The 16,018-nt window shown below is 49.5% G+C and overlaps 1 protein-coding gene across 1 annotated transcript in view; it reads right to left on the minus strand.

Annotated features, from left to right (window-relative positions):
• The window catches only part of CCDC88C (coiled-coil domain containing 88C), a 126,920-nt gene extending 111,665 nt beyond the window's left edge, over positions 1 to 15,255 (minus strand). The window contains 4 exon segments of the mRNA XM_032621569.1: positions 7,214 to 7,322; positions 14,346 to 14,446; positions 15,195 to 15,239; positions 15,241 to 15,255. Of these exon segments, the coding sequence (XP_032477460.1) occupies positions 7,214 to 7,322; positions 14,346 to 14,446; positions 15,195 to 15,239; positions 15,241 to 15,255 (270 nt within the window).
• Between the last annotated feature and the right edge of the window lie 763 nt (positions 15,256 to 16,018).

A 16,018-nucleotide genomic window follows, 5' to 3' on the forward strand; every position in this document is an offset into this window, starting at 1 on the left:
CTGGAAGGCTTTCTCTTGAACTTTAGACTGAGAGCGTTCACAGGCAAGTCGGTAATCTCCTGGGTCAAGTCTGCGGCAGACAAAGGCTCCCACTGCTCATATGGGGACAGGACCCCCTCTGACGAAGGCCTCCGGTCCTAAGTCCGGACCACCCCGCCTCACTGCTGTGTTCGGTCACCACGCCATAACCCTGCTGGAGATTCCAAACCAGGATCCAGTGACCCACCAACTCAAGGCAGTTCGCCCAGATGTACGGTAAAAGTAATCTCAGACCTTCATCCACATGGCAGAGACACAGAAAACTTCAGTGTTCAGTGGCAACATAGAATACGCCATTGTAACAGGTACCATCACAATGGGTGAAGGGCACAAAGGTACAATTCAGTAAAGAAAAACAAAAGGCCTGTAAAGAAGGTAATCTTGGCAATAAGTAGCAAAAGTCCTCCAAGTGTTCATGCCCTTTGACGCAGGAATTCCATGCTAGGAATTTATCCTGAGAACATAAAAACAGTTGTTGAAAGATTTATGGACCAAGTATGTTCATGGGGTATTGTTTATAATTCTAAGACAGAAATAACTCGGTATCAATGATAGTGGTACAGCCACATAATGAAGTGCCATGTAGACACTAAAACTCATATTACGAAAGAATATTTAATGACATGGGAAAATGCTCACTACACAGTAAATGAAAATGAAGGTTACATACAACCCACACCTTGAAACACATGTAGTAACAGACACAAAGTCAGGAAGCATAAATACCAAAATGTTAACAATGGTATGCCTAGGTGACGAGACAGTGGGCAGATTTAATTTTCTTTATATTTCCCAATCTGTAATCAGAAATTATAATCATTGCAAGAGGGAAGGGATATGGGGACATATGTATAACTAATTCACTTTATTATAAAGCAGAAACTAACACACCATTGTAAAGCAATTATACGCCAATAAAGATGTTTAAAAAAAAGTTAAAAAGAAATTATAATCAAAAACATTACTTTTAATTTCCTCAAAACATAGATATAAGCTACAACAAGAATACCCATCTCACAGCCTTACTCTTTAACCTTTAAAGAGTGGACAAAGTAATTTCTCCCCTACAAATTCAATACACTGTATTTACCCATAAAGCAAAAGCCACTGGTACCTGTAGACAGGGCCTGAGCAGACTCTAAGTTCCCTTGAACACTGTCTCTATCCACCAGAGCAAAGCACATCACACCCGCCTAAGGAGACATCACTTTACCTAAAAACCCTGAGACTACACGAAGGAGACAGTTTACTTTGTTCCCACCAACAATGTCAAATACACATTTCCTTCTGTTCTTACTTTTGACAAGTCTTTCGTTTTTTCAAACTGAGTGCGCACAGCCCTAAAGATAATTCTAACTTTTAGTAGTCAGCCCGTGGTTATCTAATATAAATGCCACAGAAAGCTGACAGATCTCAAAAGCAAAAGCAAGGCTGAGTGGACAAGAGGTACAGGCAGTATATGGAGGTTTTATCTGAAGAGATGACATAAAACGGTACGTATACGCACACAAGCTGACGACAGCGGTACCTCCAGGGAGGGAGGGAAGGATAACTGGATGCAGTAGAGGCACACTGGAGACTTCAATCAGAAAAAAAATTCTTGAAAGAGAGGTCTGAAGCAAATATGAAAAATATTCACATATGTTCATATTTATTTTGAGCAGATACACAGGTGTTCATTATAACCATTTGTACTGTTTTATTTTTAATTTTTCAAGGCAATGAAGGAAAAAAGAGATTATAGAAGATAGGGCAACCCTGAACCGTTTCTTCTGCTGAGAAGAAACCATTCTGAGACAAAGAACAATATTCTGGGTCCGTTCTAGCCTTCCAACCATGTGAGAAACCAGAAGAGCCGAGTTCCAGGAACTCGTTAATACAGAGCTTCCTCGAGGTCACCTGAAACTCTAAATCTTGGTGGTCTCTGGCCATTATGCGACTGTGGAATTTCAGAACCACAAGGGCCCACCCTCTTTCGGACAGATGAGAACTCAGGAGGCCCACAGAAGGAAAGCTGCCTGTCCCAGTGCTTGGCCAGCGAGGGGAGATGCTCAGAGAAACTCAGCCAATTTCCCATTTCAGAGTCAGTCCTGCAGGCGGGTCCCTACATGCACCTGAGGGTCCCGATTTCAGGATCGATATCCACATGTGAGTCAACAATGAAGACTTACATCTCACATATCCACCAACACACACTGCACTTGTCCAGGCCGCCGTGTGAAGTGCTTGCCACCAGCAGAAAGCCAAAGAAACCTCAGAAACTTCACATGACAATTAGGCTCTAAGAGTCGCGAGAAGGACCTAGGTCACAGGTGTCCAGGGCAGGGGACGGCAGTTGACACCATGAGCAACCCGCCAAGGATAAGCATGTATCAGCCATCTGCTGCACCGGGGATTTCTGCGTATACTGCCTTATTTTCCTACTGATTCGATGATCAAATGAACATGCATTCAATGTCCATACTCAAGGCTCTGAATGTAAACAATGAACCATTCTATAAATCCAAATTTTAACTGAAAAGGACTCAGATGGAAAAGAGTTTGGCTGTTGAGTGAGTAAAACAAGCCTCATGTGGACTTCCCTGGTGGTCCAGTGGGTAAGACTCCCGGCTCCCAATGCAGGGGGCCCGGGTTCGATCCCTGGCTGGGGAACTACATCCCTGCATGCCACAACAAAGGGTCCGTATGCCCCAACGAAGATCCGGCACGGCCAAAATAAATAAATAAATAAAAATAAATCTTAAAAAAAAAAGAAGTGAGTTGAGGGACCAATTAAAAAAAAAAAAAAAGCCTCATGTGATGCTGGGCTCATCGCTAACCAGCCAGGCAGCTCAAAGCAGCGTGCAGTTCTGGTCCAGGCCCGCCTGTCCTCCAGGCCTCTCCGCAGATGTCCCATTTATGCTCATTCTGATCAGCCTTTCCGTCCTTAAAATTCACAGACTGAACTGGGAGCTCTTCCCAAGGTCCTGTCCAACTCTGGCTTCCTCTGCCCCTTCCCAGCAACTCCCTCGGTGACACCTATTCCCTCTGGTCACCCCCTCATCTTTGCAGCCTCTCTCCTCAGAGCCTCTCCTCTTCCCGTCCTGGGGCAGATGAGATGTGTGTCCATTGTATGTGATGGAGAGGAGTTACCTGGTGAGAACTGAGCCCTCTCCCCGCCCCAGGAGACCTGGCTGAAGGCGCCCCTCCTAGACATCACTAGAAATGCTCTAACCCACTAGTTCCCACGCATGTGCATCAGAATCACCCGGAGGGCTTGTTAAGATGCAGACTACTGGACCTCCACGGCAGGTCTGGGGGAGGGGCCTGACAACCCGCATCTCTAACAAGTTCCCAGGTGATGCTGATGCTGCTGGTCTGGGGACCACACTTTGAGAACCACCTCTCTATCTCTAGCCTGCTGATTCCCCATCCTGTCGGAAGGATGTTAAGACTCAAACAGCTGGGGAACTTCTGAAAATGCCGATTCCAGGCGCCATGCCCGGAAGAGTCCGAGCAGCAGGTCGGAGGGAGGCCTGCGACACTGGTGGTCAGACTGAACCTGGCCGTGCTGGTTCTCACCCACTGCCTGTCCTCTGCCCCAGAAAAATGTCAAGGACCTTTTCTGTCTCCAGGGCTTTTCAGGGGCAAAACTTGAGCTTCCTTGTGAAAGAAGCCCACGCTATTCACGAGAGGCCCCTGTCCCTGCTGACTGTCCCTGCTGACTGTCCCTGCCCCACGAGCCTCAGAAAAGAAGGGGACAGCCTGGGGGCAGCCAAACCACTGCTTTGCAAACAAGACCCGGGGCTGGACTCCATGACCTTGGTGTGTCTACTGAAAAGCCATGGCAAGAGGAAGTCCCCCTCCCAAAGGGGTGACCTCCCACCCTCCCAGCCACCCCAGCCACAGTAAGAACCACGTTTGTCTCACTTCACCCCAAGCCCTTACAACCTGCAGGGTCTCTCTCACAAGGGGATGCTGGGCAGTACTTCTTTTGGGAAACTTCCTTGAATGTCCCTTTAAAATAATAACCCATTATTGTTATTGTATGTTTATGCTACAATTGTCAGGTGGTAAGGAAAATAGGCAGGGTATGCAATTGTATGTATGTCCCGACCACAACGGTGTAAAACAAAAACTCTTCAGGCGTCTGCCATACAGAATGAAGTCAGTCAGAAAGAGAAAAACAAATACCATAGGCTAACACACAGATATGGAATCTAAAAAAAAAAAAAAAAAAAAATGGTCATGAAGCACCTAGGGGCAGCACAGGAATAAAGATGCAGATGTAGAGAATGGACCTAAGGACACGGGGAGGGGGAAGCGTAAGCTGGGACAAAGTGAGAGAGTGACATGGCCATATATACACTATCAAACGTAAAATAGATAGCTAGTGGGAAGCAGCCGCATAGCACAGGGAGATCAGCTCGGTGCTTTGTGACCACATAGAGGGGTGGGATAGGGAGGGTGGGAGGGAGATGCAAGAGGGAGGGGATATGGGGATATATGTATATGTATAACTGATTCACTGTTATAAAGCAGAAACGAACACACCACTGTAAAGCAATTATACTCCAATAAAGATGTTAAAAACAAAACAACAACAAAAAACTATTCACGCAAAAACTGGAAGGAAGCTCTAAAAATGTTAATAGTGACTGTCTCTGGGTGGTGGGGTTATGAGTGGTTCTTTTCTTCTTGCTACTTGTTTGTTTTCTAAGCTGTTTATTAAGAGCACATATTACTTATATAAACAGAACTAAACTTTATTTTATCATAAGTTGGAAGGAAAAAATACACAACAGAACACTGCCCACACCTAAGCTGTGTCAGCCCAAAGGGCAGTGTCCTGCCAGCTTCCTCCAAGGGAGCAGGGCTGGCTGAGGGTCAGGGACGCCTCATGGCCTTTAGCAAGTGCTTTCAGCAAACATTTGCTCCAGGTTGGAGCTGAGGCTGCCAATACACAGCAGCCCTGCCCTCAAAGAGCTAACAGCACAGAAACAGAACAAGGATGCAGGGTCCTCTTTTCTACCCATAAGTCATTCTGGGCCCTGAGAATGGACTAGCGATCGTTTCCTTCCTGTGACTGTCTCCCATCTTCTGGAACTCGGCACAGTGCCCTAAGAGGGGCATGTTACCTCCAAGTAGAGGGTCTCAAGCCCTTTGGCCGGCCCAGACTGGACTGTCAGAGCTGCTGAGTGCCACCAGCATGTGTCCTACTGGGCCGCCAAGCCCAGAGGGCAGCACCTGCCAGGCCAAACAGCCTGCAGCAAGCACGTGACTGTTCCATGCTGCGTACAGAGCCAGAAACCTCACCTCCACCCCAGCGCTTGCAGGGAGGGTTACCACCTCCCAGCCACACCTGGGGCAGGAGACTCACCTGTCCAGAGTTAGGGGTCTTGTCTCCAACTGTTAGCACCACCTGCTTCTCCTGGCACTTAGCACACAGCGTCCAAAGCACTGCTTACCATGAATGGTGCCTGCAGCCAGAGATCAAGCCCCGAGTAGCTGCTAAACAATCACCATGGCCACCAGGCAACCCCCCTCCACACCCAGGCCCAAGTTCACTGGCAGCACCCATTTCCCCTGACTGCGGCTGTCACGAGGGAAGCAGTAGCTGAGACCCACCTGCTGACGGCATGCCCAGCCCTGGCAGTGGCTCTCCTCAGCAAGGAAACAAACCCCCGTCACCCCTATAGACCCAGTTCTCACAGGGCTCTCCCGCATCCCCGGACCCCTCCTCAGCACAGCTGGCCTCTGTTACTAAAGCATGGGCCCGGTGCCAAGCCTCCCAAAGGCTGCTCGGAGTGTCCACAGTGCTGTGCCACCAACGGGCCATGGAATGAGCACAAGGGGCTTGCTGAATTGGCCACACGAGCAAGACATCCCAGCACCCCAAGCCCCCTCTCATGTACCCCGACCCCAGTGGGAGGAAAATGGAAATAATCATCTCAGAAAACCCAAGACACTGTCCACTCCCTCCTTTTCCCTCCTTTTTTCAGATCCAGCAGCAACCACAGCCCTCTGAAGGAACTGGACCCAGCACCCAGCCCAACGCCACAGTGCAAACTCCACCTGGCCGCCTGGCCAGCGACCTCAGTGACCTCAGAACCAGCACCACTGCACGAGGGCAGAGAGGGAAGCCACAGCTGGGTGGAGGGCTTCCTCATGGTGACAGGGTCCTCATGACTCTAAAGATTCTCCCAAGCCCCAGAACCAGGACTAAGTTACAGCCCAGGAAGCTGAGTGCTAGGGGAGGTCTCAGAGGCAGAGGGTTCAGTGAAACCCCAGTGTGAACCTGGAAGGAGACTGGTTCTTGAGCAGTGATTCTCAAACTGTGTTCCCTGGGGTCCTGGAAACCCATAGAGATGCCCTGGAGAAAGAGGGGCTGAGCTGAGGGCGCTAGAGTTCCCCAGCCCTCAAGTCAATCAGATTTGCTAGGGCTTCACCTGGGGACTCAAGAAAATCATATGGGGGAAAACGTTTCACTGCTAAGTTTGACAATCAGGGCTCTGAGGTGCAAAGTTTAAATATGTTTCCCATCAATGCCGGCTATCTAAAGATCATGAACATCATCAAAGATTCTCACCCAACCTTCCCGAGGCTGGGATGGGGATTTTCACAGCCCTTCCCGCTTTGGGCCCTCCTGTCTGACCCACCGACTACCTTCTAATGAGATATGGGGAGCATTTCACAAGCAGATACCCCATACTGTGAACCCGGTGTTCCTGTCTGCCAGCTGGGCGCTCACTGATTATATATTTGGCCTGAACATAACTCTTCTGTGGTCCCTTCTGTCCCTCAACCCTTTGAATCACTCCTGTACAGACTCACGGAGCTGTGGGTGATAACCGTGTCAGGTTGCTCCTCCCAGAGCCCGTGCCAGCCAGTCCCCACTCGACTGTGTGCTTGGGCCGTGGCTGCAAACCAAGGCTCGTCTCTGGGGCCCTCACAGCACCAGGCACGATGTTTTGCACACGGCTCAAAGAACATTCCCTGGACAAAGTAAAGCAATCCCACCTCTGACCCTTCTCACAATGCCAAAAAAAGGGATGCATGTGCAAACACACCAAGTTTCAACAAGCAGATGCCTGACCACCGTTTCCTCTTGGCTTCCTGTAGGGAAACTGTTCAAATGACAGTACTGCCGGACGCACAGAACCCGGGGAGGGCGGCGCGGGGGGTCCCGCCTTACCTGGTAGTAGGTCTTAATGTTTCTCACTAAGATGGTCAAGTTCTGAATACGAAGGTTCACATCATTGTTGACGTGTTTGTTGATGCGTTGATTTGTTGGCCTGGGATCTCTAGGGGAAGAAAAATGAGAATGGAAAATTGCATCTCCCAGCATCTGTCACACCCCATCCTACCCCAGCCGCTACTGAGCATTCGGTCCTCTCCAAGCCTAGGTTACTATGCAGCTGTGACAGAGTGGCTCAAGTCAAGTCCTAATTCTGCCACTGCCAAGCCGTGGACCTCCAGGGAGCCACATCACCTCCTGTCCCCCCGCCAAGCACTTAGCCCCCCACCGGCCCTTAAGCAATGTTATTTCTGGCCCCAGAGCACCCATAAACAACCAAGTGTCACTGCAGACCCAAAAGTTGCACTGTGTAAACATCAATAACCTACCCCCCAAATATATTTTACGATTAAAAAGAATTCAAAGCTGACCAAAGCAAAATACGGGAAATATCAAGAAAGTTGGAAAAGGGGGAAACAGTACACTTTCTGACTTCATAAACCAGTAAAGTCATTGATGTTCCATTTCAAACCGGTCTCCTGCCTATGTCACCAAATTGCTCTTGCCTGTGATTTACATTCCAGGGGCACAATTCTATCTCAAAAACCACCACCATGAGTATGCGATGCTATGTGGTGTACAACACACCCTACGAGAAATGTGAAGAGACACAAGTAATTCCTGAGGGAAACCCCCGAAGTGTCATTTATTTTCCAATCTCAGGCAAAAGTCAGGTCTGCTTGTGATGAAACTAGAAATCTGAATCAAGTGATTTATAATTTCACTCATCTACATACAGGACATTTCTCAAAAATTCTCAGTGTCAAAAAATATTTCCTATTTGAAGAGAACAGACTCAACAGAACGGATTTCCCTTCCCTCTCCCCATGTACCCCACACAGCTTTGCCTAACATAGCCCTCCCTGCCATTCGACTGTCCCAAGGCACCACAAAGGATGTTTCATTCAAATGAGGGCTGTCTTCACAGTTTCTTCTGTCGTCCGAGCCCTGTGCTAAGGGTGCGGTGCCTTCCAGGGGCTGCTGTGATGGAGGAGAGACAGGCCTCTTCCTCCTTCCTCGGTACTCGGGCCCCTCGATGATGATGATGATGATGAGAGGACAAGAAGGGGAATTTGGGGAGTTAAGCAAATCAATTTCAATGCCATTCAGCTCATTCAAAGCCAATAATTTATACAAAGCTGACAAACAGGAAAAAAAAAATCTAAAAACAGAAATTATTTCAAATGCCACTATAAGCACAATTCCTTAATAACACAAGCTGTTTAAAATTCAACCATTAAGTAAATATTTGATATAAACACTATGAGTCCCTACACTGGATTGTGTATATGCAAACCCTTTACGAATCACACGCGATAATCAGCCATGGACTTTATTCAATCATCCTGTATCTCCTAAAACAGTCACATGGGCTCCTTGGGACAACCAGAGGACCTCTTTTCAACTGTCCTGGGACAACGTTTCTTTTTTTTTTTTTTTTTTTTTTTTTGTGGTACGCGGGCCTCTCACTGTTGTGGCCTCTCCCGCTGCGGAGCACAGGCTCCGAACGCGCAGGCTCAGCGGCCACGGCTCACGGGCCCAGCCGCTCCGCGGCATGTGGGATCCTCCCGGACCGGGGCACGAACCCGCATCCCCTGCATCGCTGACTCTCAACCACTGCGCCACCAGGGAAGCCCGGGGACAACGTTTCTTATTGTCCCCACACAGTACTAGAATCTGGCCAAGCCATTTACATGTTACATGTTTCTCCTGGAGCCATTCATTACTGAGAAAATAAAGGTTAACAGTTCAGTGGCAATTCATTTAGCAGCAGAGGAGGCATTCAGAATTTAAACCACAAAGGCATTTTAGCTACAGAAGTACACCTAGCACGACAAAGTAATTTATCTTAAGGGTGCAGTGCTCTTCCCTTTACTATAGACACCTTAAGAGATGAGAAGCAATTTCATAACGTAACAAACGTGCTTCCTAAGATAGCAGAACTTCAGAACACGCAGGGCTTTTTTCTGTTTTTTGTTGCTATTGTAGTCCCAGCTTTCATTAAGTCAGACGGGGACCCCCTGAGGAGTGCCAGAAGCTGGAAGACCTTGGCAAACGTGGACATTCACTGCACGGGCAATGGCACAACACACACCCAGGATCCAGGGTCGGGGCCTGGGAGACTGTCAGGTGGCGGAGGTCGGGGAGGGGGTTCTATATGAGTAATTAGACTAATTATCATGATCATTAGCACTCCCTCCTTTAACTCAGGCTCTCAGGGTAAAGAGAGATTAGGAAACCAATCGAACAAAAGTCAATTATGGTGAAGGAAGGCCTATCCCCACTCTGCCCAGCACTGTGTAACCCCGCCCTGTCCCTCAGCAGGAAGTGGGTTAGGAGCTACTGATTCTGGTTTGGAAATGGGGCCAGGACTGGCCAAAGTTCTCTGGGCCCCACTGTACTCATCTGCAAGATGACCACAGGATCCTTCCAGCACTAAAAGGTTATCATTCTAGGGAGGCCAGGTCCGCACTGGCACACGTGGTACCTGGTTCTTGATCCCAGGAAGAGGACATCATAGAACCACTGCAAGACTGTTTCCCTGAAAGCCATCATTAAGAATAAGGATCTTCTTTGTACGACAGCCCTAGAAAGCAAAGCCCCACAGCCCCACATCAGGATGTCAGAGGACAGGAGAGAGACAAGGGTTCAACAAAGCATCTGGTAGCTTGTCCGAACTTGGAGAGATACAAGTCCAAAGTGTGGGCCCCCGGGGCTTCCTTCTGATAAAAACTTCTAGCTTGAAAAAAAGAAATCAACTTTCCCTAAAATTTTAAAGAGAACTATAATTTAGATTTATAGCAACCTTGCCTCCCTCCTTTGTGAAAAGGCCAGCCCCCAACTTTTCATCATATTCCAAAGACTTCCTAAATTTAAAACTGAATCCAAAAAATCCTGAATGAGAAACTATGTTTGATACAGATGATGGAGATGTTGATAATCTATCACAGGTTAATAAAAAAGGTGTTAAACAGTAGCCGGAGCCCAAATTTGTGTTAAGAGAACATTAGGAACGTATATTCTACGTATATACCATAGACAACATCTGGGGAACACCAAAATATTAATTCTGCTACCTCGACATGGTAAAATTATAGGCAATGTTTGTTTTGCTCATCTGTATGTTCTGACCTCCCTCCAACAAACGTGAATTTTTTTGTGTAACTTTTTACAGACTCAAAGGCCCCATGAAGAGTGTCATATGCTGCAGCCATGAAAGAACATCACTCAAGTTCATGAGTAAAAATCTTTCTTGCTCCAACTCTCTAGCACCAACACAAACTCATTCAACTAATCAGTATCTGCCCCTTTATCCTCAGCTTTTACATCTGCAAAATGGGAACATAACTCCTCCTCCAGCACACTAAGGAAAAAAATTATCATTCAAATGCTTTTGAGAAGCCTAAGGAACTCTCGCATTGGTCTGAGGCTATTCCCAACTTCTGAATAACTAACATATTACCCGTAATTTTGCAGCTAGTACAAGGGGTTAGAAAGGAGTCTGAACAAAGCAAACAGTGTTGGATTTAACGCAGGCCTTGCCCAGGCACAAGCTCTCAGCCCCAGCCAGTCCTAAGTTCTTAGCTGAACTCAACAGCCACTGCGTCAGTTCAGGTGTCCACTCTCATATGCACAGATGTACAACATCACACGCACGTGGGCACACACACACAAACCCAGCTCTGGGCTTCACGCTAACAATAATGATGACTGACATTTGTTGGGCATTTCCTATACATGCATAATGCATAATCTTATTTAATCCTCCCCAAATCCATAAAATACCATCCCCCTTATTACAAATCAGGAGATTGAGGCTTAGAGAGTTTAAGTAACTTGCCCAAGATAAGAGCACTAGTAAGTGGCAGAGGGAGGATTTGAACTTGTCTGCCTGATGCTAGAGTCGAAACTCTTAATTTTCCTATGAGAACATGAAAAATGTGTCCAAAGTGAATCAGACACCTAGTTTTTCCCTGGACTACCAGTAGGTACCCAGAGAAACTGCATTTACAGAGGAGCTATTCAGCAAGTTTTCCCAAGCATCTCCATCCACGCCACTCAATGCCTCACTTTCATTCAGGAATTCTCTTAGACCTGGGCCTCCCCTGAAAGCTGAGCCCACAGGGCTTTCCAGCTTCCAGGCACTGATGTCACTAGGAGGCCAGGGCCCAGAGACTACTACCGCAGCCTTCTTCAGTTGCCAGAGACAATGCCCAGGTGCAGTCACGTGACCCCCAGCCAGCCTCCATATGGCTCCAAAGTGTTAGGTAACACGCCTCTTATCTGAACTCCAGCAACAGGTTAGCACACTGCTCTCTGCAATTTTCTCAGGTCCTACCAACTTGGAGAGAATTTATCAAAATAGGCGAACTGAAGACAGCTGGGGCTACTAGCATGGGAGACAAGGCAGAACAGCCTTATCACTTACCTGCTAGTTAGCCCAAAACGTCTCCACTTGGGAGAAGTGAAAACAGGCTTGGCTTAAGAAGTGTTAGATGTGGGGCTAGGATATGGGTCCCAGAGTCCAGTTTTGCCCTAGATCTTGCTGGGAGCGAGCTAAGGCTAAGAAGTATGTGGTAATCTAGGAGACTAGGAATGTAGGAGAAAGGTAGACAGAAAAGGAAAAAAAAAAAAAAAAAAGAACTCTTAGGGGGTGCCCCAAATCCTTTCTGGATTAAGAAGGTGGATGCATAAGGACATAACCAACGCCAATACCTATTAAGTGGCAGGCACTATGCTAATTACTAACATCATTTAATCCTCACAACCATCTCTTAAGGAAGGTACGTTCCTTCCCACTTCACAGGTGAGGAAACTGAGAGGTTGAGTGACGTGCCCAGCATCACAAAGCATGCATGAGAGAGACCTAGGGTTTGAATCCAAGCTGGCTATCTAGGCTTTCAACGCTAGGGTTGAAATTCATTGTTGTTGTTTTTTTGAGGTAATTTTTTATGTGGGATCTTAGTTCCCCCACCAGGGATCGAATCCGCACCCCCTACATTAGAAGCACAGAGTCTTAACCACTGGACCACCCAAGAAGTCCCCCTGAGGTAACTTTTACATTTAGGGTGAAATGCATATATCTTAAGTTACACCTTGATGAGTTTTGAAAGATGAAATATACTCCAGTCAATATATGGAACATTTCTACCACCCTCAGAAGTTCACTTGTGCCCCCTTTCTAGTCAATCCCTGCCCACTTTCAAGAGCGAACAATGCTCTGATATCTATCACCTGGAACAGGGTCATTCCTATCACTCAGTCAGTAAACTGCGTGCTGCTTGTGCCTCTCCCTCCTTGATTTCCTCCTGGAAAGCCACCCATCTTCCCCACTGTCCCCTCCTCGGTGTCCAACCCTGGCCAGAGGACCCAGAAGCACTGCTTGAGGCCTGAAGAGCTGCAAACGTATCAGTTCCCACTTCCAGCACGATTACCCTGGCGAGGCACAGAGGAGAAAATAACGTTTCAAACTGTCAAGGGGAAGGGAGAAGCCCATCAAACTGAATTCAGCCGCGAGCCGAGTGTGAACAAGTGATGAGCTGGCATTTCTCAAAGGAATGGTCCAACAGGCTTTCCTGATTTACAAGCAAGTGGTAAACGCTTCAGGAATTCCAAAGGTCAGGGAAGAAAGAGAAACAGTCCCAGGGCTTTTGTTCTCCCCTCGCCTGGGTGTAAAAGCTGAATGAAAAGGCTGGGGGATACTGCTGCTTTTTTTTTTAATTAAACAGGACAGCTCTAAGTTTCACTGGTTGCTGTACCCATGGAATCCAGCAATTTTCGGGGTCTAACAGGATGAGGGAGGAAGAGTTGCCAGAACCTGAATATGCCACAAGACAACCCGAGGAAAACTTCTCATCAATGTTCTCGGAGACGTGCTGCCAAAGCGGACAACAGATTTGTCTCTTTAGAATTTAATCAAACTCAAGACTGGTAACAGTGGTAGTGCCTTAAAAAAAAAAAAAAATAAGACTGAGATGTATCTCCCAGAGCACGACATCAGGTAACTTCTTAAACCAAAGAAGCAATGTTCTCGAGAAATTTTTTAAAATAGATCTTTGTAGGTAGATGTATTTAAGCCACTTTCTGAATATACCAAAGCTGACTGTTCCTCCTCCCACGCGGGCCAAAAACGAAGCTGATTCTCATCAGCTAACAGGTTCATGCTCCAGTATGACAATTTGCTTAGTTGCAGGTGAGTAGGTGAGCATAAGGGCCTGATCCACAGAGATCAGGATGTTTTATGTTGCTTTAAGTGCCTGTGAACCATACTGACACTCAGTGCCAACATGTTCCCTGCAGTTCCTGAGTTAAAAACAGAATGCAGCGGCAGGAGCCAACACCTACATGTGGCAGGCTGTCAATCAGACAGGCTCTGCAGAATTCAGCAACAGGAAAGGATGTGGTCAGACCAACGTGCTAGCAACTGTAACTTCCACCAAGACCCTGTTTAAGCCTCAAGCTTCAAGACAAACAGTACCACAGTATCCTGGCTCCCTGCGCCTCTCCCAACACAGTAACTTTAAATCCAGTCCCTGAGAAGGGACTTATTAACCAACTGTACTTGCTCTGGGGCAACTGAATATGGAAGATGAAGGGGAGCTCAGAAACACAGGCGTCCTGACCTCGAATGAAACTTTATAGTCACTCACGGATGCTCCGGTCCCACCCGACACTTCCTGTAACCAGACACTCTACGTTACAGTTCCTTGCCCCCCAAAGAAAAGGGTTTTTTTCGTGTCATTACTCAAACAACAATCAAGTCCCTGAGTTCGAAGTCAATTGCACTATCTACACCATGTGGATGACAGTCACTCAATTTCAAATTCCTTTCATCAAACAAGCTGCCAACCCACTGTCCTGGAGTTCTCCATACCCCACAAACGACGAAAAGACACGTTAATGCGGAGATACCAGTGGCGCGACGTGCAAAGAACCCTCCACTGCAACTTCACATTCCATTTCTACAAGCTTAAATTTCGACTTGCTGAGGCATCATTCACTCCTTCCTTCCTCCCCGAATATAACTTACATTTGCAACATGATTTGGTTCAAAAAGATGCCGTCCGCTAAATCCATGTACATTGTCAGGGTGTCCTGGTTGCCGCTTCCGAAGGGGCCAAAAGTTTTCACCTGCGGGTAGGGGACACGGAGAGAAAGGCAGGAAAAGTCAGCTCCACGCGCACAGTCTAAAGCTCTCCAGGCGAGCAGAGCCCCTGTGGGCAGGAGGGGGTCACCCAAGACCACCCACCCTTCAACAAACAGCACCCTTCTCCAGGGCCTCTCTCCCTCCCCGCGCCAGGCAACAGACGCGAGACAGCAGGAAAGAAAACTTCCTCGCCACTTTTCTCCGGCGTGTCAGAGCGGAAAAAAAAAATAAAAGGGACTTTTCAATAAATTTCTCACGTCTCAAATCCATTGGAAATCAGTGCGCCCAGCGCAGCCTGTACACGTTCTCACTGGGAATCCCCTAATCCCCACCGCCATCCACCCGCTGGTCTCAGAGGTTCAGAAACTACACGAGGATGTTTTGGGGAATGGGTCCTTTTCTCGAATGGTCAAAGCCATGGGAGGCCAGGGTGACCACCGGAAGACTGTCGCTCCAGGGCCTCCGGCCCAACGCCCCGGTGGGAACAGGTGTACCCGCTCAGCCCCCAGCCGGGCCGAGAGCGCGGCGGGGTCCTGCACCGGGCGCGCGGGCTCCAGAGCTGGAAATACCCCCGTACTCCGGGACACTTGATGACCGGCCGGGGGCACCTGATGAATCCTCTGCGTCCAGGGGCTTTCCGGGGCCCCGGCCGGGTCGGGTCTGCTGCGACTGCAGGCGGGCGGGAGTGGAGCTAGTGCCCCAACAATGGGGCGAGGGGCCGGGCACACTCACCCAGGTCACCAGCGGGCTCTGCAGGAAGAGCTCCATGAGCTCCGAGGACGGTCACGTCCATGCTGAGGCTGTGCCCGCCGGCTCAGCACCCCGCGACCCCGTCCCCCGCGCCGCGTCACAAAGCGGCTCTGGCAGCGAGCGGCGGGGGCGGGTCTGCGCCGGCTCGCGCCCGGGAGACAAAGGCGGGGCGCGAGCCCACGTTCCGCGGTTTCGGCGGCCCCGCGCCCCGCCGGGACTGGGGGAAGGGGAGGGCCCGCCGCTTGGGGAGGAACAATGCGGGCAGCGGCCCCGCCCCTCGGCGGCCCTGGGCGATTGGCGCGCCGCCTCGCGGCTGCGCTGGTAGCCCGGAGGGGGCGGCGGCCCGCACGTGCGTAGGGGGAGGGGGCGGTCCCGGCTGCCGGCACCTGGGGCGGCCGCCGCGCGGCCTACGTCGAGCGCACCCTCCGCGCGCTTGGGGCCCCGGCACTTGGCTCCTCTCTGCGCGTGTGCGTCGGCCACAGGGCCCCAGCGCCAAGTGCGGGCCGGAGCGCCGGAGCGTGGGTCCCGGCCTGTCCTTCCCCCGGGAGGCGGGCGACCGGGGCGCCCTGCCCGCCGAAGTCGACCCGGTTACGCCGCACGCTGGGGGCCCAGCGGAGCCCACCAGCCCGAGACTGGCGGCCCCAGGCAAGTGCAGCCTCCCAGGTGCAGCCGAGGCCCCGCCGGCTCCGCGGCGGGCGGGCACAAGCCCGCGTGCCTCAGGTGCCGGGGGTCGGTACTCGCGGGCAGGTAGAGCGCAGGCCGGAAGTCAAAGGAGGAAAGTTTGTGTTCAGTTTAGACCTTAGGAG

Source organism: Phocoena sinus, chromosome 2 (assembly GCF_008692025.1).
Source record: "Phocoena sinus isolate mPhoSin1 chromosome 2, mPhoSin1.pri, whole genome shotgun sequence".
Taxonomy (NCBI): Eukaryota; Metazoa; Chordata; class Mammalia; order Artiodactyla; family Phocoenidae; genus Phocoena; species Phocoena sinus.